Consider the following 23,861-nt stretch of genomic DNA (forward strand, 5'->3'; position numbering starts at 1 on the left):
AAGTTTGAGTACCATCCCAGGATTGATAACCAAAGATGATGCATTCATAATGCAGCCAGAGGTTCAATATCAACCTGTAAATACTGCATGCAGGTGGAATGAGTGGGAGAGATTTCTACAGAAAGCTGGTGACACTATTACTACCATATTTCCAAAACATGGGAAGACTATAGCTTAATGCTTTTATCACTGGACTGTTAATCCAGAAACCCAGGAAATATTCTGGGGACTTGGGTTCAAATCTTGCCACAATGGTGGAATTTGTTTTAACTGGAGATCTACTGTAGTATATTGTATATCTTCCTCTCTGCCACCCTCTTGGATTCTCTTAGAGGAGGTGTAAATAAAGATCGTTGTAATTCATTCATAAATAGTGGGGACTATCGGCTAGGTCCACATTTCCTGCCCATCCCGAATTGCCCCAGAGAACTTGGCGCTGAGATGTCATTTTGAACCGTTGCAGTTCTTGGATTGTTGGGATGCAGTACTAGAGAAAGGGAGTCCTAGGACTTTTGACCCAGTGATGTTATATATTTGCAAGTCAGGATGGTTGAGACGTGGAGGGGGATCTTACAGATGGTAGTGTACCTAAGCATCTGCTGCCCTTGTCCATCAAGGTGATAGAGGTCACAGGTTTTGATGGTCCAGTTAAAGGAACCTTGGTAAATTGCTGCACAGTATCGTGTAAATGGTATGCACTGCTATCAAAATATGCCAGTGATGAAGAAGCAAAGGTTTGCGGATGTGGTGCCAATCAAGTTGGCTGCTTTGTGCTGGATGGTGTCAAGCCTCTGAGCAACATTGAAGCTGCACTTTTCCAAGCAAGTGGGGATAATTTCATCATACTCCGAACTTGTGCTTTATAGGTGGTGCAGAGACTCTGGCAGTCAAGTGAATTACAACAGAATTCCTAGACACTGACTTACTCTTGTATTCTCAGTGTTTAAATAACTGTCCCATTTCAGTTTTTTGTCAACGTTATTCCGCAGGATGTTGACTGTGGGAGTTCAGTAATGGCAATGGTATTAAACACCAAGGTGTGATGGTTAGATCAGGTGCTATGTAGTTGGTCATTAGCTGGCACTCTTATTTGCTATTTAGATTAGTATAGATTATTTACAGTGTAGAAACAGGCCCTCCAGCCCAACAAGTCCACACTGACCCTCCGAAGAGCAACCCACCCAGACCCATTCCCCTACATTTACCCCTTCACCTAACACAACCGGAAATTTAGCATGGCCAATTCACCTAACCTGCACATTTGTCGACTGTGGAAGGAAACTGGAACACCCGGAGGAAACCCACGCAGACACGGGGAGAATATGCAAACTCCACACAGACAGTTGCCTGAGGTGGCAATTGAACCTGGGTCTCTGGTGCTAACCACTGTGCCACCCAGCTTTAGACAGGACACTGTGTAGGTCTTGCTGCAAAAGGACAAACTATTTCAATGTCTGAGAAAGTGCAAATGGTGCCGAATATTGAATCATCAGCAAAATCCCTATTTTTGACCTTATTAGATAGGGTAGGTCACTGGTTCAACAGCTAAAGATGGGTGGACATAGGAACATTACCTTGAATAACTCACTCAGCAATGCCCTTTGGTTGAAATATTGACCTCCAACATCAACAACTTTCATCCTTTCTACTAGGTATAACTCTAACCAGCAGAAAGTTTTCCCTTCGATTTCCATCAATTCCAGTTTTGCTCATGCTTTGATGCTGTCTGGTGTCAAGGGCAGTCCCCCTTGTCTCACCTCTGGACTTCAGCTCTTTTGCCCATGTTTGGACCAATGGTGTAATGAGTTCTAGAGCTGGGTAACTCTGAAGACGTCCAAAATGAGCATCAAACGAGCAGGATTTTCCTTTACAGTGTCCCTGATAGCACAGTCTATGACCCATTTCATTTCGGGGCTGATAATCAAGCCTAGACTGTTAAAGTGGCAGTTAGCCACTAAATAAATTTGCCTTGATTTCGTGCACAGGCCACACCTGGACAAATTTCATACTGCTGCTTTGAGCCATTGACGCAGTTTTACTGCAATAATGGACGCTTACAGCGAATCATGAGATGAGTCTTTTCTCAATGCAACAGCCTTAGTAATCAAACACTAATGTGTACCTTAGAATGTGATTACTATTGTAAAAATGAATGGTTCCGAAGGAATTAACGTTCATGTCACACTGAGTGCCACTCTTTCTGTTTATGTCACCCAGACTATGGGTGGAGATATATAGTTGGATATTGAGGAAGCAATCAATCAATAAAATGCTGCACAGCTGACAACAACTTAGACAACTAGTGGAAATGCAAAGAAGCAGTGGGAAACTGTAGCTGGGGATCCACAAGAGTTAGGAACAGAGGCAGCTTATTCTGAGTCTGCTCACCATTCAATAGGATCGCGACTGATCTTCAGGTTCAACTCAACTTTTGCACCTGCTTCCCACATTCATTGATTCATTACAAGACCAAAACATTGTATGTTCCAGTCTTAATCATAGTCAATAATGGAGGATACACAACTATCTGATATGGAGAATCCAAAAAATTCCAAATTTTGGAGTGAAGACATTTCTCTACATCTGCATCTTATATGATCAGTCCCTTATCTTGAAAATGGCTTGTTTCAAATCAGCAAAACAAAATTACAGAATAACGATTGCACTATAAAATCAATGTGGACAACACTCAATCACTGAGATGTTACCCTGACTCTCACTGCTGGCTTTGTGGTAGCTGCCACTTCTGCCACTATGTGATGCATAGAAAGCATTTTTTGAGGTTGTTCACTACCACAAAACCTCCCTCCTTCACCTTGGGTCTGCCTCATGATTCGTGGTAGAGGATATACTATTGTAAAGTTCTTACAGAAGAGATACTATTTGTGATGAATACAATATGTATTGCAAGATAGCAATAAGCACAACAATAGCACTGCTCAGGCATAATTACTAGGTGTTTTGAGAGCTGTACAGAATACACCTGCACTCTTTGCCTAGATACTAGTAGTCTAGTGTCCAACTGCATATCTCCATCGATAGCCTGGGTGACAAACAGAATTAACAGAGCACAATGTAAAATGAACATTAATTCCTTCAGAAGTGTTCATTTTTATGACAATAATCGCATTCTAAAATACACAAGCATCAGAGTTTGATTGTCTTCCATTTCCGGTGACATTCTGAAGTGCTCAAGGCAGCTACAGAGATGGATAATTGTGTACCCCTTGCAGCACTGATCATCCATGAATTAATGTAGCAATAGATTTCCCAGAGGCCAATGTATACAGTTGTTGTGGTTTTCCATTTTCAACCACTGTGATTGTATATCCCAAGTTACTAGTTTCTGGTCCAAGAGCAGATCGACGTCAATGTGAAGACATTAGTTTTATATTGACATTCATTTATCCTGCTGTCTGGCATTTTCCTCACATCTGTAACACAACCTTAGAAAATCCAACCTTAGAGCATTTATCTTCTCCAGTAAAACCAAAGATAAAATAAGCTGTTTAATCCTTTTTAATGCTACATTGTCACCAGTTCGCATGTTCAACAACATTATTAAATCATATAACAGTCACCAAGTTATATTGCTTCAATTTTCTACATGTCGATTGAAATTGTCAATAATCTAGATGGCTTGCATTTGTATGACTTCTGTTTCTTTACTTAGTTGCTTAAAACACCAACTCATATTTTTGAAAATGAACAATACTTACACTGTGCATTTTCTGAAGTATAGGCCCATTTTGATGGACATTCATTTGCATGGACATTTACTTTAATTTTTCTGCAGTTAGCTAACTCAAATTGGTCCCAACAGATTTGAAAAGCATAGCCAATTTCTTTTGCTTTGTCCAGAGAAAGATACCAACAGGAATCAAAAAACAAATTAGTCTTTTTGTGGTATGGATATTGAATTGCATAAGGGGCAATATGACAAACCTCCTAATCTGACGTTTTTTGATGTTCTTATGTAACCCATTAAATCTCTCTTCAAAAGGAGGGACCTTGCTTCCAAAACCAGTTCAGTCAATTGTTATCCTTCTTTCTATGTTCTTTCTTCTGATCCCACAGGTACTGGTTAATAACATGTTGTTGTCTTTGTCTTTCCAATTGCTTGCTCCATCTGTATGTTAACTTTCAGCCAATACACATTTTAAAAGTTCGTGCTTTAGAAATGGTGTCCCCAATTCATCAATCGCATTAGTGAATTTGTGTTATCAAAATGCGCGTTATCGCAGCATGACCTGTAATTCACTAATGCTCCAGAGACATCTGATTAAATGCCAACACTGCACCTGAAGGAATTTAAGTGCTGCTAATTAATAAATCTGAAATAAAATGGCAATCACAAAATTATCATAGGTTGTCACTGATTCACTAATGCGAAAGTGAGGACTGCAGTTGCAGGAGATTAGAGAGTGCAGTGCTGGAAAAGCACAGGTCAGGCAGCATCCGAAGAGCAGGAGAATCAACGTTTCAGGTAAAAGCCCTTCATCAGAAATTCCTGCTCCTCGGATGCTGCCTGACCTGCTGTGCTTTTCCAGCACCACACTCTCAACATTGATTCACTAACTTCATTGTCTGACATAGATGTAACTCCAGATTAAGATTTCCTCGAACAGTGGAGAAAGTCATTAGTTGTAGATGGCCCTTTATCAACTATCCAATGGCAAATGGCAAAGGACAGCAAAAGTTATTTATGGTTAGTGAAAGTTCTTCGCTCTGTCTAAATACGTTGTTTAGTATGCAGATAGTGCTGTTTTGTAGCCTCATGAGATTCACACCTCAGTTTTAGGTAGGCTGTTCCTGACATGACCTCTTGCATCCTTCATTCAATCAGGGATGATTCCTTGGCTTGCTGGTAACAGAAGAGTGGGGAATATGCCAGAGCATAAGACTGCTGCTGTTGATGCTGCTGCTGATGGACCCCATGCCTCATGGATGCCCAGTCTTAAGTTGCTAGCAATCAGTTTGAAGTCTATTCCATAATGATAGTGGCACTCAATGCGATGGAGAGTATTTTTAAAGTGAAGATGGGACTTTGTCTCCACAAGGATTATGAGGTGGTCACATTTGTAGATACTATTATGGACAGATGCATCTACAGCAGGCAAATTGGTGAGTACAGTGATTGGAACAAGGTCAGCCAGGTGGATACCACAAAATATGAGCCAAGATTACAGTGGTGCTGGAAAAGCACAGCAGGTCAGGCAGCATCCGAGGAGCAGGAAAATCGATGTTTCGGGCAAAAGCCCTTCAGTAGGAATTGGCAATGGGCAGCAAATGTTCGAAATGTCGATTTTCCTGCTCCTCGGATGCTGCCTGATCTGCTGTGCTTTTCCAGCACCACTCTAATCTTGACTCAAACCACCAGCATCTGCAGTACCTACTTCCACCACAGAATAAGAGTTTCCTGATTGGGGCTGTTAATCTGGTCCAAGTATGGATATACACAGGAGTGTCAGGGTTGTGTTTACTCTAGAAACTGGCTCTGAGCTAGCTGAATCAGTGTCAAATACTACGCATGTGTAAAGAAAGGGTGACTTGGTGGTGGGATACCAGCCTTTGTGGAGTTATTTCAGTAAGGAGGAAGCTCAAGTTTGTTTTTCCCTTTCATTGCTTCCCTAGATTGTCTCAGCGAACGCAAGGCATTCTGAAGGGGAAGTACGAACAGCCAACAGTCATGATACATGTTGGTATCAATGACACAGGTAAACAAAAAATTGAGCTTCTGCAACAGGAATACAGAGAGTTAAGCAATAGATTAAAAAACAGGACTACTAAGGTTGCAATTTCTAGATTACTTCCAGTGCCATGCATTACTGAGTATAGGAATGGGGGTCAAGTCAGATGAATGCACAGCTAAATGGATGGTGTAGGATGGAGGAGTTTAAATTTTTGGATCATTGGGACAGTTTCTGGGATAGATGTGACCTGTACAAGCTGGATGAGTCATACCTGAAATGGAATGGATCCAATATCCTTACTGGGAGGTTTGCTTGTGTTGCTGGGGAGGTTTTAACCTAATATGGCAGAGAGATGACCATAGAGTAGACGTAAAGTTGGAGGTAAGGTCGAATCAGATACTAAAGGAATACTAGAACAGAACAGCAGGCAGAGAAGATGTGGGTATGATATGGCACTTGGAAGGACTGGAAAGCTTAATTTTATCTATTTAAATGTAAGGCAGATGAACTTACAGCATTGATCTGCAGGTGGGAATATATCATTGTTACAATCAGAGACACGGTTGAAGGAAGGACAGGACTGGCAGCTCAACATTCCAAAGTACAGAAGTACGAGGGAGTGGGAGAAGTATTAATAAAAGAGATGGTTACTGCAGTAATGATACAGAATGTCTTAGATGACTTTTCAAATGAGTCCACCTAGGTAGAGCTTAGAATTAAAAGAGATGATCACGCTGCTGGGATTATATATTAGGGCTTCCAATAGTCAGGGGGAGACAGAAGAGCAGATATGCAGGGTTATAGTAGCAGTGACTTCAACTTTGCTAACATTAACTGGGATTGCCTTAGTGTGAAAGGATTATATATAATGGAATTTTTAAAGTGCATCCATGAGACCTTTTCATGCCAATACATAGACAATCCTACTAGAGGCAGTGCAAGGACTAGTCCAAGGAAATGAAGCTGGTCAAGTGGCTCAAATGTCAATGGATGAATATTTTGGGGACAGTGACCATAAATCTGTGTTTCAAAGTTATTATGGAAAGGGATAAGGATAGTACAGAACTTAAGTATCTAAACTGGGAGTAGACCAATTTCAATATCACTAGACAGGATCTGGCAAACATAGACTGGGAGCAGCTACATGCAGCTAACTCTATTTTTGGAAAGGGAGTCTTTTAAAAGTAGTACAGTGAGAATTCAGAGCCAGCATATTCCTCTAAGAGAGAAGGGTAAGGGCAGCTAGTCCAGGGTACCCTAGATGTTAAGGGATATCGAGAGTTTGATAAAGAAAAAGGAAGCATATGTCAAGAATAGAGCATTAAAAACAGGGCAGACCTTCTGAATGCAGGAAGGTACTTGAAAAAGAAATTCGGAGGGCAAAGAGGGGCCATGAAATACCTTGGACAGATAGCATTAAGAAAATCCCTAGGGCATTTTAGAAGTATATTAAGAGCAAGAGGATTACCAGAGAAAGAGTGGGGCTTATTAAAGATCAACAGGCCAATCAGTGCATTGAGCCAGAAGATATAGGTGAGGATGAATATTTGTCATCTATATTCACAAAGGGGAAAGACATTACACCTGAAGATTTAATTTAGGATAGTGAGGTTCGAGAACATATTAAAAATAATAAGGAAGTGTATTAGAGGTTTTATCAGGCTAATGTTGCATAAATCCCCAGGACCATTGAGATATATCCCATGCTGCTCTGGGAAGCATATTTAATATTTCATTGGCCACAGGTGAAGTGCCAGATGACTCGAGGAGAGGTGGTTCCTTTGCTCAAGAAGGGTAGCAGAGGTAGGCCAGATAATTACAGACCAGTTAGTCTAGATCGTGGCAAGGAAATTGTTGAAAAAAAAACTTTGAGGGATAAGATTAATGAACACTTGAAAAGGCAGGGATTAAATCAGGGATAGTCAGCATGGATTTGCTGGAGGGAGCTCCTGCCTCGTTAACTTAATTGAGTTTTTTGAAATGGTGATTAAATAAATTGATATGGTGACTAAATATATTTGGTGAGGATAGTACAAAAGGTAAGAGCCCATGGTATCCAAGGCAATTTGGCAAACAGGATCTAAAATTGGTTTTCAAATGGGAAGTGAAGGCTGGAGGAGGGTTATTTCTGTTGTGATTAGCAGAAAGTTTCCTTACCTATGTTTGTCCTGACACCAAAGTCCATGTTGAGAACTCTCCTGACACTATAACACTATGCCACCAGCTCTGATGGGTCTCTCCTGGGATGGTGGTGGTAGTGTCTGGGGAATAGCCATGCTCACAAAATTACACCTTACAGAGTTTGTGAGACAGCTCTCCCAATTTTGGCACTAACACCCATATGTTAGTGAGAGTGACTTTGCAGGGTCAACAAAAGGATGAGCTTTATTGTGTCGCTCTCTGTGCTTTCGTCAATGCAAAATGATCTGTCTAGCTTAATTCATTTTGCAGTTTCTTGCATGTGATACAGCTACGTGGAGTGCTAGTTCAGTTCAGAGGACAGTTAAAAGTTACCAATATTGCTTTGGGTCAGGTAAGGATAGCAGTTTCCTTCCAAAAACAAATGAACCAGATGCTATTTTTTCCCAGAACAATTGTTTCAAAGTCATCATTGTACTTTTGAATAATTCAAATTGTAACATCAGCTGTGGTGGAATTCCAACCCAGGTCCCCAGAACATTATCTGTTCTCCAGATTACTGGCAACAGTACCACTATACTATCACCTCCCCTAAGATGCATTCCCTCAAACTGCATTAAGCTAATTTTAATCTGACTCTCTGCTCATTCTGCCACTAATCTTTAGAACGATATCTTATTCATTACTAGTTCTATATATTTCTAACTCAGTTGCACAATCTATCCACTCCTAGCTCAGTCACTCCTAAACTCTTGCAAAGACATTCACATTCCACCATGTTAAATACCTCCTTGTTGGTGTTTCATCAACCAATGACCAGAAAGTCCAATTTGTTCAAAACTCTACCACACATTCAGTTCCACTTGCCTCACATCCCGGTCTATATATTCAATCCAAAATTATGGTCTTTACTTATAAATCAGCTCACCCAACCATGGCCTTACTACATTGTACATCTGCATTCTGCTCTCAATATTGTTTCACAAATGTTCCACGTGTAATGCTCTAACTTAATGTTTATACCCCAGTGTTTACCCTATAATTGTTTTACAGAAGCCTTGGTTCTACTTTTTGAAATCAGCCTTGTATCCATTTCATTAACTTTAAAACCCTAGTCAACATTTGTCTCTTGAAAGTGCCTTTATGGTCCTATTCACTACCTTGCTGGATCAACATCCATTTTGAACACACTTGTTTGTCAAGTTTCCTGGGATTTTTTGTTATGTTAAAGGCAAGTTGTCACCATTGTTATTTTTGCTTCTAATTTTTCTTTCATCCATTACATGTCATGCCATTTAGCAATTGATTAAATTTCCAGGTATGTACTTCTCCTGTACTCTAAATGCTGAGCATTTTATTCCGCTTGTCATCTACTTAAACACTGCTCAACAGCTTTGCCCAGCCTTGAGCCTGATCAGATATTAGGCTGCTCATGCAAAACTTATCAAGTTACTAGCCCTTTTTAATCATTATGACCCACTGAATCCTGAACAAACTACACCATGAAACAGCTAAGCAGTGGTATATAGATTAATTTGGACTGTGAACCATTTGAGCACCCAAATTATAATGGTGATGGAAAATTCAATTTAAAATTTTAAAATATCCTTATTCCATCATGAAGTGCATTGCTGATTTGGCGGTTTGTAACAGGTATTAGCTTTATCCTTCCCATTAAATTATCTAATGAGAAGAATTCATTTTTTTTTTAATCTTGTGCCTCTCACAGATTGGACTTTAATAATATCTTATATGAATAAGGAGAGCTGACTGAAGCTTCCAAAATCATGAGTGGACTAGATAAAGTAGCTGTTTCCACTTGTAAAAGAAACAGGGATGAGAAGACACAGATTTAAAATGATGTGCAAATGAAACAAAGGTAATGAGAGAAAAACATTTTCACGCAGCATGTTATGGTATAGAATGCATTGCCTGGAAATTTGGTGGAGTTAGCATTGGTTGGTAATTTGGATACAAGTTGTTTCCAGGGATATGGGGAGAAAGGCAGGGGATTGCCACTGGATAACAGAACCAATGACTGACCTGCTTCTGTAACAAAAGGATTCTGTGATATTCCAATTGGCTCTGACGTACAAAGCTACTTAAATTTGCTTCCTGTTTATTTATCTTTCTCAACCATAAACTCCTGCATGTTGTATCCATTACTATCATCTGTCATCAGTACTATTTTTTACTGACACAGCAGCCACTTTCCAGCACAGTATTTCTAATTACTATTGTCTTCATGTATAAGCATTTTACTTTAGGTTAGGCCTGCTTTTAGCCCTAGTTTTGGCCACTTACTCTGTCCTTTCACTAAGAAGCTTCTGACATCTCAGCCAAACTCTCTGAAACTCTCACCAAACCAGTTTATCTTTGAACCTTTCACTTCAAGTCAAAACCATCTCAACTTTGTTTCAGAAACTTCTGATAATCTCTCCAAGTTTCCAATCCTGTCCATTTCTTTTTCAACTCTCCCCAACGCAGCCTCCATTTCCATAGACACACTGAGATGTTTTCTATGTTAAGTACACTATATAAATACAACCTAGTATCTGGCTCAACTGTATCATGTCATCACCTTGCTAACAATCATCCACTGCATACTCAGTATCATTATGAATTTATTTTCCTACCCATATATTCCTCTACCCATCCATCTACTGCAGCTAATTATTGATGTTCACTTCTACAGTTCTTCCAAAACAGTTACTGCTTTGTCTGGATGACATCATTATAGTCGCACCAGACCGCCAGTCACTTTGTTAACGTCCTCGATTTCCTTGGCAATTTTCTGTCCTTTATCCAACTCTCAGAATTTTGTGCTTTTCGCCTTTGAAAGACAGTCCTTGCACAAGATATTTACAATACCCATATTATTTATTTCCTCAATCACTGACTAGATCCTTTGATATCTCCTTCCAAATCTATGTGCCCTAAAATAGTTTTCAAAACTTCCCATCAACTGATGGGTCTTCAAATTCCTGATCAAAAAGTTGCCAAGAACTAAAATCTCCTGCTGTGCTTTACTCTCTGCCTTTGTCCAATCCATCTTCTCTGGTTATGCCTTTTCTACCTGATTTTGGGCATTTGGTTATGTTTTCATGTGACATTAGTAGTGTCTGGCATTTCATTATTGGTACAATCCTGTGAGTAACAAGTTTCCTTCTATTTTTCCATTTATTTCACCCTTGATCCATCCAATATTCCCATTTTCCTCGAGTTCCTACCATGCATGTCTTCTTTTCATGGTCACAGTCCACCAACTGTATTAGTCTTCAATTCTACTCCAGTGACTTTTTCTTTATTTCACTGGCTGAGGAGACTCATTTGCTGAATCCAATCTTTCAAGGATCTCTTCTGTGTTTGTTTGTCCTTTCAGAGATCCTTTCAGGTTTAAATTGTCAACTATGAGTTTTCTCAATTCTCCCCCATTTATTATCTACTTTGCACGTTTGCAAAATCACAGTTATCCCCATCATCCTGCCAGCTCACTCAGGAAAATAGAAATGTGTTATATACAGAAATATGAATATAGGTTTACACAACTTATCAATGTTAATATGGAATAATAAATATACTGCAAATTCACAAAATTATGGCATGGTGAGATGTATTTAAAAGGTATTTAATGAGGAACCTAAAAATGAAAGTTAATAAGCTGAAGTGCTAATTTCTTAGCAGCCATTCATTTCATTAGCTCAGATTTTCCAAAATCTTGTTTACCATATGAAATCCCTTATCTGTAGTTATGTCTCACTGATGTACGCAGACAGGTCTCTTGCATTTTTTTCAAGAGCATAATTGCTCAAGGGCCCAAAATAAAATTTATTCATTACTTCTAACCAAATCAATCCACATATCTTGTGAAACTAAATAATTACACCAAAAAAAATTATCAAGTGTAAAAGAAATCCTCGAAAAGTATTGTAAAATAAAACTTGCTCCTGTGTTTTATAGTGTTAAAGAAATAGCTCCAGTTTTGAACTCAAACACTTGCCAGAGCAAATCCTGCCAAAAGAAGCTGTAGGCGGCTTGGCATACAGACAATTTGTAGACCTCAATGATGAATTTGTGCATACATTTCCCAACCACAGTTTCTAAGTAAATCTACATGCGAAATCTACAAAATTCTAACAAGCGGCTCAAAAAAGTTTGGAGGTCAGTAGAGAAAGGAAAATGTATCACATAAATTCAGGCAAAAGTAGGGTGGTTCTGGCTTCCCTAAACTGTCAACTTTTATGTCACTATTGCGTTTGGGTCATTTCTCTAGAATGAAGTAGCACCAATTCCTTTAATGTGTCTGGATTAAATGTACCTTACACCCACCTGGTCCAGAGGTATTTTATAATCAGCTCCCCAATACAAAGTCATACCAAGAGAATACACGTGCATCTGCAAAATCAAAAAAGTTATGATTCAGTTAAAATTTACAAAATAGTTAGAATTATTGTGGCATTCTAAATCAAACTTTCATTTTAATATCAACGTAAATTTTAAACTGTTAGAATACACAACTCTCGCACATTGCCATTTTCATTAATTTGGTTTGCTAATTAACAGACCCTAAACTAGAAGGATGTCACTTTCCAAACACTTTGAAAAAAATAGGTCATGCAACAAATCTTTACAGTTTAAACCTTTTGGAGCATTAAGTCCATTTAGTCCAACCTTTAACCTTCAACAATGATATGATGAAAAATGTGAAGCAGCTCTTCACAAAGATTTTTATTGCACATTACCTGGAAGATCCTCATATTAACCATTGCCTATTGATTCATTTTACATTAAAGCAAACTGAAACAACTTGACAAAATGCACATTATTGTTTTATTGGAGTAAAGTGAAAATCAGATACCTGTGACAGAGTTAACTTTACAGATCACATCAAGGGCTAAAATTAAGACACTGGGTGTTCGCCAGTTAAATTAAGCTCCGTTGTTAGCATGAAGATCATGTATTAAAAATACATGTGGCAACCTCAACTGCTGTCAATGCTTAAACATCACAACACCTTCAATAATTTCTTTGCCTGTCACCTGCTGCATCCTACAAATAGTAATGGTCCATTTGATGGCAAAATAAATGATCAACTTTCCCACATGAAATCATAGACATTTAGTTCATCTTGGTAACTGGATAGAACAATGGAGCAGAACAGTATTTTTGCATATCATGGATCTGGCTTGAATCTATCTCAGCTAAATGGGAAGTAAGGTCACTCATATTTTGCCCTGCTGGTCTTTTGCTAGTCCTTAGATTCTGTGCCTTAGGTGTAATGTCCCTCCTTTCACTCATGAAGTGTACTGCCAATTGCTTCCCCAAGTCCCTTCTCTTTCCTCTCAAGCTTTGAAAATCTTCTCAAAATTGTCCTTATCGTTATCTCCTAAATGGTTTAATGTTTATTCATTTATCTGCTTCTGTACCAGACTGTAGAATATTCTTGCAATTTAAAGGATATTTTAGAAATGCAACAGGTTATTATTACTATTTGTATTCATCTCTCTTGCTCTTCAAAGGTTCCCAAATAAAAGTGGTTTGGGTACTTTGAGTGTAATTAATATTGGTTAAGAATTGATGCCACGTAACTACACAACATGCAAAGACTACAAGGATGGCAGATGAAGAAAATTAAGAAACTAAGAGTATTACTGTAAATCTTCAAAGATTTGGTTTATAGATATTCAACAAAGCTAGGGGGGCATTCAATTCCTGACCAGGTGGGCCCAGCTCATGAAATATTCCATTTCACAATAATTTAAATTCATCACTCTAAGCCAATCACTTTCCACCATAATGGACTATATCTTGTTAATCTTCAAAACTTCCTATAACTATAGTTTCAAGTCACTATTTGTCAGAATTAAGAATCTGGGTAATACAATGGCTCAGTGGTTAGTACTGTTGCCTCAGTACCAGGGACCCAAGTTTGATTCCACCCTCGGGCAACTGTCTGTCTGTGTTGAGTTTGCACATTCTCCCAGTGTCTGAGGGGGTTTCCTTCGGGTGCTCCAGTTTCCTCCCATGGTCCAAAAAAAAGTGCGGGTTAGGTGGATTGGCAATGCTAAATTGCCCACAGTGTCCAGAGATGTGCAGGCTAGGTGGGTTAGCCATGGGAAATTCAGAGTTACAAGGATAGGGTAGGGGTGGTTGGGTCTGACTGGAATGCCCTTTGGAGGGTCGGTATGGATTCAATGAGCCAAATGCCCTGCTTCTACGATTCTATGATCTAACTTAGTTATTGACCATGAATTAATTAAATTCATACTTTAAAGTTCAACATTCTTCTCCAGGTAATGATTTGTAGATTAAGACTCAATAAAAGTAAATTATTTGAAGCAGTGAAGAAGCAAGTCAAATTATGGGATACTCTGAAGACCTAGTTATTCAATATTAAACTTTAGGCACCCAAGAAAATAATCAAAACCATGCTTCACTTCACTGGTGGCAGAGCATGTGAGCTGGTTGAGTAGCCAAGTTCTGTAAACAAGAGGAATATCACTCTCAATGAAGATTTAGCCATTGAGGCAGCAGTACAGACTTCACAATTGGCCTCATTGCCCCTCAGTTGGAGAGCAAAAGCACCACAGTGCATCCAGTGACAGAAAAATGTATACAAAAGAAAGATAAAGGGGAAAGAAAAGGAGAGGAAACAATCCCATGATGGACTAATTGCTCTAAATTGTTTTATTATCAACACAATGACAGCAATAATGCATTTCTTCACAACGTATTTACCTCAATCAACTACGTAGACTGCTTACTCACCCCCACAGCATTATTTTAAAATTATTGTCCAGTAGTTACTTTCAAGTTTTATTGATCATTAAGATGTGAATTATGTTACAAAAGCCTACCATAGTTACTTGAAAAAAAAATCTGCATTTTTATTAAGATTACAGATAGCTAATTTTACCATTGCAACCATGCTTCCCCTTGAGAGACAATCTTATCCACTGATTAGCTAAATCAGAAATTGTGAGATCAGGACTCAATACAAGTCAAAGATGAGGGTTCTCCTGTGGCACAGTGGTATTGTCCCTACCCCTGTACTTGGAGACCCAAGTTCAAGTCCCACCTGCTCCAAAGGTGTGCAATAGCATGCCTGAACAGGTTGGTTAGAAAAATAGGTATAACTCAACAAGCATTCGACGGATGGGGGCACAGGGCTTGCTGCAAGTTTAGACACAGGCAGCTGAGTTTTTGATGCCTTCAAGTCCATCCAATATACAATGTAAGAGACCAGTCTGGAGTGTGTTTGATTAATCAAGTCTAAACACAAGGGAAGTATGAAGCAATGGAGGACTGATGCAGGTGCAAAGTCATGTGAAACTGTGGAGGGAAAACAAAGTGGTCTTTGTACTGGCACAATTATGAGGTCAGAAGCAAATCATGCGATCAGATCTGAGGTCAGGGCTGTGCATAGACTGACTTTAATTGCAGATTGTTGCCAGGCAGAGGCAGGGGAATGGATTTGGAAGTTAGAGGACAGAGTTATGGAGTCTGAGTTGTACAGCACGGAAACTGACCTTTTTTGGTCCAACATGTCCAATCCGATCGGATATCTTAAATTAATCTAGTCCCATTTGCTGGCATTTGGCCCATAATCCCTCTACACCCTTCCTCGTCATGTACCCCTGATGCCTTTTAAATGTTGCAATTGTACCAGCCTCCTCCACTTCTGTCAGCTCGTTCTATACACGCATCACGCTCTTTGTGAAAACATTGCCCCTTTGGTACCTTTTATAGCTTTCTTCTCTCACCTTAAACCTAATGTCCTCTAGTTCTGGGCTCCCTTACTTGGGGAAAAAATACCTTGTCTATTTATCTATCCATGCCCCTCATAACTCTGTAAATCTCTATAATGGTCACCCCTCAACAGCCCCAGCCGATTCAGCTTTGTCCTATAACTCAAACTCACCAAGGTTGAAAACACTGGGTTCAGTCTTCCCAATATCTAACTGAAGTAAATTTCTGCTTGCTATTGAATGCAGAATATGCAATGTAACAATTTAAGAGCAGTGAAGGAGCAGTTACAGTAAGGTAGAAGTGACTGCCTATACAAACTAATACTGTGTCTCTGGATGGTATCACCTAGAGAAAGCGTCTACCAAGAGAAAACCAGCAATACAAAGGCCCAAGGACAGATCCCTGGAGAATGCTAGAGATTAAAGCGTAGGAGCAAAAAGAGAAATCATTTCAAGTGATAAAATGGCTGTCATTAGGTGGATAAGAATGGAATCTCAGGAGAGAAGTCCCACTCAGCTTGGACAACTGTGTAGGAGATTTAGAAGAAGGACTGTGTAGTTAACAGTGTTAAAATCTGCAGATGGTTTGAAAAAAGACAAGGAGGGAAAGTCAGCTTTGTCACAGGGACAGAGGTGTAATTTGCAATTTTTGTAAGAGCCTTTTTCAATCTTGTGGTAGGGATGAAAGATTGATTATGGTGGGTGGAGTGGGGGGAGGGGGGAAGGGAGGGGTTGAATTAAAATGTGAACGCTTACTATGTTAGCTATGCTTGGAGCTAAGTTTAGAAGCACTTCTCCATTTAGCAACCTCCTTCCCATTACTGTAACTGTCAATTTTAAATGGGAGAATACCAATTATTTCCCAAACATGCTTTTGGTAGGGAAAACCTCCCTCCACCAGGTTTAAAGCTAAACACGATTAATTCTTCAAAACAAAACCAAATATCACCCAGCAATTTAACTTCAGTTTGTAACTAGATCACGTTGATATAAGTTTCAAAGATTTCAACTTTTCCATTATAATAGCTTGCCTTAATAAGCATCAAAATGTTTACCTGCGGAGAGATTAGATTTTGTTTACATGGAACAGTTATAGAACGCTTCCGTTTTAACCACATAGACACAACACTTAAATATAACACTTGCACAGTATTTTAATCATGCATATTATGAATTTAAACAGCTCCTGTTTCCCACACAGCTGACTGCTTAGTTCCATACCTTTTCAACATCAGAGAGACAGGACAAAGGTCGACTCTGCAAAACCTCTGGGGCTGTAAACGCACGCAGGTCCTGATTGGAAACATTCTCATCAGTGTAAGAAATATTGCCAGAAGGTAATAGCAAAAGAGACCACGGACTGATGATAAAGCCTAGAGCAATAGGGTCAGCTATAGAAAAGAGAAAATGACAACAAATTAATTACAGACATGTGACCTACTCTACCTCAAGCAACTCTGCCCTACCAAGCATCCACACCCTGCCCTTGCTAATGTGCAACAGTTGTTCTCCACATCTGGAAATTATATATTCTGTTGAGTTTGAGGAAAAGGGAAGATAAATGACATATGATAAAGGAGTACATTGAGCATTACCACGGTTCTCCAACCTTTCATTTAAAAAAAAATCCAGTTCTCTCCTCAAGAACAATTTACTATTCAATTCTCATATTATGGACTGTATCTTTTAATGCTGCTTTATTTAGATTAGATTAGATTCCCTACAGTGTGGAAACAGGCCCTTAGGCCCAACCAGTCCACACCGACCCTCCAAAGCGTAACGCACCCAGACCCATTCCCTTTGACTAAAGCACCTAGCACTATGGGCAATTTAGCATGGCCAATTCACCTAACCTGCACATCTTTGGACTGTGGGAAGAAACCGGAGCAAACCCACGCAGACAATGGGAGAATGTCTGTCTGTGTGGAGTTTGCACAGTCACCCGAGGCTGGAATCGAACCTGGGACCCTGGTGCTGTGAGGCAGCAGTGCTAACCACTGAGCCACCGTGCCACCCTAAGCTATGAGTCAAGCTCTGCAGTACAGAGTATCTCTCTACAAGACTGTATTGAAAATACAATTAGACATCAAAATGACAAAAAGCTATTAAAACTACCCTATTGACTATATTGCTGGTGACACTTTGCTACACAGTGGAAAGTGAACCAACAGGGTGTAACAAAATCTCCACCCACCTGAAAATGGGGAAAACTGTCTCACCACAAAAGCTCATAAGGCAAATGAACATGGTAGGTCATTCTGTTCTCCAAACTCATTAACTGAACGAGGCACACAAACGTGATGGAGAAGGAACATTTCGCATGCAAAATTTTAAAATAACACTCCTGACTCTAATGTCCAAATAGGTGATATAAATCAGAAAGAATCTTTGTTGCTGCAGTGATTGTTGTACACCTCCACTTCCCAATCTATTTAATTACCTGTAGCCCCTACTTCTGATGTTGTCTTGTTTTCAGCTTGTTAGCCATCCTGAGGGTTATCTCCTGACAAAGCATATTGTCAACTTAACCATGAGCACAGTACTTTTATAAATGGTGAACAGAACATGCATTTATTATGTTATCCTATCCAGGTAAGAAACTAACACCCAACAAAAGGAAAAGAAGAATCCAAAGAGAAAATTAAATTGTACAACAATTTAGGAGATGCACAATGACCTATTATTTCTGGAATGCCAATTCAGAGACTAAGGTAACGAATTCGAACCCAGGTTCAAATTCTGCCATGACAGATGGTGGCATTTGAATTTAATAAAAATCTGGAAAGAAGAGTCTAATGACTACCATGAAACATTGCCAATTGTTCAAAAAACCCATCTGGTTCACTAATGTCTTTTAGGGAAGGCAGATGCCATCCTTAGCTGGTCTGACCTCAATGGGACTCTAGACCTGCAGCAATGTGGTTGACTTTTAAATAACTTCTGGGATGGGCAATAAATGCTGGCCTGACCAGCGACATTCTCATCCCATGAGTGATTGAGTCAGTAAATAAATAAATGAAACTGCATGCTCAAGTGAACATAAAAGGCTACTCTGACCTCTGCCCTCCAACAATTTAATGCACATCAAGATACTCTCAGAAAGATGAAAACCACAGCCAAGCATTCCTGATGGAAACAAACCAGAAATGAATAAACATGCTTTTCTATTTCAGGACACTAATAAAGGTCATCTTTATAGATGTTCTTTGAGTAGTCAGATATAGTTTGAGTTGATTGTTTTTAAGGGGGCCTATGTGAATTATATTTTATCTTCAAATATATTGTAACTACTTAACCATCAGACCTTTCAATATCAACTTCTTAAATCTACAAAAGATTTGATTTCATTCTGACTACATACTTCATCATTTATTCTCCCTTTAAGTGCTGACATGTTACAGGCCATTAAGTGACAGCCACCACACAGCGTTATCATTATATTTAATCACTTGCCCTGACACTGTAAAGAATATTAAATTCATTGATCAGGATTGAGATACTATATTTAAAGAGAACCTAATTAAATACTTTTCAAAGTCACACACAGCATTGAATCAGTGTTACTTCACCTGGATATTTAAGCCTTAAAATTTATTCACAAAATTAAAACATTAAAATGATCCCCTATGCATAAATAGCATGCATAAAAACAAAAGGTTGAGTTCAAGTTATTGGTAAAATCTGCAAAGTTTTAACAGATAAATCATTACAATAAGATATTTGAACAATAATGTTATCAATACAGAAGGCAGCTTAATGTTCTTTTTGAAACACCTTCAAAAATATGAACAAGTATAAAAAATGAGTAAAATAATATCTTCAAGTTTCAAAATTACATGGTAACATTGAAGGAATAGCTTGCCTGAGAAGAACTAATTTATTTATGCAGAGTGGGCATAAACATATCTACAATTTACTGTGTGAAAGAAGTATCACTCCTGAAAAAATTGAATGTGCACAACTGCCTGTCATGATGCACTTAATATAGTAGAGTTACATAGTACTTCAGAGTTGGCCACTGTTCAGGGACATGAGTGTGACTTTGAACCATGACTGGTAAATATTTCATGCAGGACTTTGGTGACAATGTCCATAGTTGTGGAATATACTACCTTCAATCAATCAATCAATCAATCGGGTGAAATAATCCAACCACCATTAGATACAAATTTGTACATTCAAACACAAACAGGTCAGCCCCTTTACTTTTTATAGTCTAGAAGGAAAAGTTGCAAGAATCACTGGTTCCCTTCTATTATGACTACATGGCACTTGCCTAACAGTTAGTTCTATGTCAGAGTCATAGAGATGTACAGCATGGAAACAGACCCGTCGGTCCAACCCGTCCATGCCAACCATATATTCCAACCCAATCTAGTCTCACCTGCCAGCACCCGGCCCATATCCCTCCAAACCCTTCCTATTCATATACCCATCCAAATGCCTCTTAAATGTTGCAATTGTACCAGCCTCCACCACTTCCTCTGGCAGCTCATTCCATACACGTACCACCCTCTACGTGAAAAAGTTGCCCCTTAGGTCTCATATCTTTCCCCTCTCACCCTAAACCTATGCCCTCTAGTTCTGGACTCCCCAACCCCAGGGAAAAGACTTTGTCTATTTATCCTTCTACCTGTTGGTGCTTCCTGGCCACTACACCAAAACTCAAGCACTGTTTCTACATTTGTGATGCCCAGGTGCCCTCAATGCGTCTTGTCAAGGTTATTGGTTCATCATGAAGGAGGGCTGAGTCTGTCATCAAAAACCAATAGGCCATCAACAACATTTAGAACAAAAGTCTGTGAGTGAAATTGCTTTTCATAATTAAGCCACTAGCTTTCAATATTGGCTAGATTTCTTTACCATATCAATCAACGGTGAGACATTTGGCATCTTTTCTTGGTTCCTCTCTGAAAACGTTAAGCTTTGTATGTTTCACTGGCCACAACATTCTTTTTGCTTGAATATTTGATTCAAAGTTCACTGGCAGAATCTTTCATGTGTTAGAATAAGGTTGTGAACAATCAATCGGAGAACAATCTTACGACAGATCACTAACTTTCCTCGCTGTTATATAGTCAGACGTGCAAACTTTATAACTTGAAGACAAATTTGTTATATCAGTGGAGCCATTCTTGCCAACATTTCTTTATCTACACAACGAGATAAATAGTTTATGATCGGTCTCCATAAAACCCGATATGCAATCTGAAAATCTCTCAGACACATGTAACAAGAGAAAGTCCTTTCTGATAATTGTATGTTGATTTTTCATATCAGGTAATGCTCAGGATTCATAATATATTGGTTTTATATGTCTGATCTGTTCTGCTCCAATACCTGTGGCTAACACACTGCAGCAATAGTAGTCAGGAACAATGGATTATAATGGGCCAAGATTAAGATCATTAGTCTGATCCACACGCTAGCCAGCTAAATGACATATTGACTTTTATTGTAAAGTGATTAAAATAAAGGAAGATGACTGTATTGCTGCAGTTTCACAGAGTCATAGAATCCCTACAGTGTGGAAACAAGCCCTTTGGCCCAACAATTCCACACCGACCCTCCGAAGAGTCTCCAACCCAGACCCATTTACCCCTGACTAGTGCACCTACCCTACACATCCCTGAACACTTTAGGCAATTTAACATGGCCAATCCACCTTAACCTGTTCATCTTTGAACTGGAGAGGAAACCAGAGGAAACCCATGCGAACACGGGGAGAACGTGCAAACTCCACACAGACAGTCACCAGAGGCTGGAATCGTACCTGGGTCCCTGGTGCTGTGAGGCTGCAGTACTAACCAGATTCTGGATCCGTGGTGCTGGAAGAGCACAGCAGTTCAGGCAGCATCCAAGGAGCTTCGAAATCGACATTTCGGCAAGTCATGGGGACAGTGCTGAGCTGGAAGTTTAGAACTAGGGTGAGGTGGGGGAAGGGGAAATGAGGAAACTGTTGAAGTCCACATTGATGCCCTAGGGTTGAAGTGTTCCGAGGCGGAAAATGAGGCGTTCTTCCTCCAGGCGTCTGGTGGTGAGGGAGCGGAGGTGAAGGAGGTCCAGGACCTCCATGTCCTCGGCAGAGTGGGAGGGGGAGTTGAAATGTTGGGCCATGGACTAACCACCCTGTCAACCAGTAATTGAAAACATTTAATTTGCTGTACAGTGCTTTCGGATGATATGAGGTCATGAAGGGCACTGTAAAAATGCAATGCCTGACGTCCATTTAGACAGTCAGTTTCCACTTTTTAATGATTTGCTCTTTTGTTTTTAGATCCTCCCCAAATTCGACTGCCTCGTAACTTGAGGGAATCTGGGCAGCAATTAAACCTGTCCAAACCAATCCAGGTGAGTAACTGGGCCATAGATTGTGTGAGACTTCACGTGAAGTACGTGTGTTTTACCTAAGGAAGGATATATTTGCGTTCAAAAGAAAATTCACTAGATTGGGTCTTCATATCATGGGGTCAGCCTGTGATAAGAGTTGTAGTGAACTGGGTCCATATTTAGACAGAATGAGAGATAATCTCATTGAAACATACAAGATTCTGAAGGGGCTTGTTAAGATAGACATCAAGAGATTATTTCCCAGATTAGGCAATCAGGGAACATGGGGGCACAGCCTTAGGATAAATGGCCAATTGTTCAGAATTGAGAGGAGGGGAAATTTCTTCACACAGAGGGTTGTAAATCCTTAAAATTTACTAATCCGATGGTTGTGGATAGCTGCAACATTAAATAATTCAAGGGTGAAATAAGTAGATATGTAGTCTCTCAGGGAATTAAGGAATGTGGACAACGAGCAGGGACATGGAGTTGCGGTGAAGATCAGCAACAATTGTTTTAAAATATGGTTTTATGGGGTTTATACACAGGTTTATGGGGCTGTATGGTGGATTCCTACTTCCTACTAGTAATTATTTTCTCAATTACTAGAAACAAGTGCAGGAGAAGTGACTGTGCATTATTTCCCCAAAGAAATGCCCTGCAAAGCCCCTACTCTCTTTCCCCAAGTTGCCCAATGGAAGTAAAACCTGAAACGGCTAATTCGCTGTCCTGCCAAGTGTGAAGACCTGCAGAGCTCCACAAGTTCTTTAATCTATTTACCTGCAAGTATGATGTAACCTTCAAAACACAGACTACTAAATATAAAGGATACTTTTGTGTTAAAACCTTTCTGAAGGAGTCAATTTGCAATAAGGAATGGCATGAGTTAAGTTCTTGAAACATTTAAGTTCTTTCCTTCTCAAAGGCTTTCAGTGCCAGCCTGAATTGCTATTTGAATTGCCAGTCCGTGATGAACTGGTTTTGTCAGTTTATTACTAGAACACTGGAAAAATCAAGGTAACAGGTTTAGTGCTCCATGAGTGAGAAACTAACCCCACCCTTGAGAAGTAAAACCAGAGTATCACAAAGTAGCATTGATACAACAGCAGCAAAAGATAAACGATGTAGATTGCCCACTCCCAACTATCCGAAGTAGAAAGCAAGACACTTGGACAACAGCGTAGGGGCCTGTCAAACTAACTGCACAAAAAAAACTTCTATTTGCATCTCCAGAATATTTCTGAAATGAAGTTAATCCTTGATTTCTATTTGCTAAACTGCTGAGTAAATTCTGTGATGATTATAGACAATTCAAGTCCTGACATGCTCAAAACAATCATACAAACTGCTCAGGTTTAGTTATTGATGCTGGCCCAATAGTAGGTAGTGCCATATCAACATAATACAAACACAGCTTACTTTTACAATCTTCACTAAGGATTTCAATGCTAACTTTTGCTGGCATGAGTTGGGAGTCAACAATTGAAGACCTGAACATTTTATTTTGTCATTAAAAAAGCTTAATCAATGAACTAGTTATAAGAGGTGTACAAGATATCTTCATGTCAAATCAGTCAAATCATTATTCAATTAAACATGTTCACCTCATGCATGTGCAAAGGTACAGAGTAGCTCTGATACAGTACAAAACATGTCATCATCTCTGGTCTCAAACATACTTTTGAGGATGAATGAATACATTTTTGACTGCCCAAAGATTCCATCATGATGGCTTCTGTAAAAATTGGTTCTTTTAATACGTTTGGAGCCAAGATTTGGGTTTGAAATAGAAATCTCACAAGTTTATAAATTTATAATCTCACAAGGCCACGCCCCTGCTATTTCTTTCCTTCCACTGGCTGTGCTTAAAATATTTAATGATTAGCGAGTACCAAGTAGTAATGAGTTCTGATGAAGTCGCCAGACTTGAAACATTAACTCTGTTTTATTC

General features: G+C 39.4%; 1 protein-coding gene across 5 annotated transcripts in view; it reads right to left on the reverse strand.

Annotated features, from left to right (window-relative positions):
- The window catches only part of ptpn13 (protein tyrosine phosphatase non-receptor type 13), a 263,474-nt gene that overhangs the window by 198,205 nt on the left and 41,408 nt on the right, over positions 1–23,861 (reverse strand). For all 5 annotated transcript variants that reach the window (XM_043695955.1, XM_043695937.1, XM_043695928.1 and 2 more), the window contains exons 3-4: positions 16,802–16,971; positions 12,162–12,227 (exon numbers count right to left, since the gene is read on the reverse strand). In XM_043695955.1, the coding sequence (XP_043551890.1) occupies positions 12,162–12,227; positions 16,802–16,971 (236 nt within the window). The remainder of the gene's footprint in view (positions 1–12,161; positions 12,228–16,801; positions 16,972–23,861) is intronic.

Source organism: Chiloscyllium plagiosum, chromosome 1 (assembly GCF_004010195.1).
Source record: "Chiloscyllium plagiosum isolate BGI_BamShark_2017 chromosome 1, ASM401019v2, whole genome shotgun sequence".
Taxonomy (NCBI): domain Eukaryota; kingdom Metazoa; phylum Chordata; class Chondrichthyes; order Orectolobiformes; family Hemiscylliidae; genus Chiloscyllium; species Chiloscyllium plagiosum.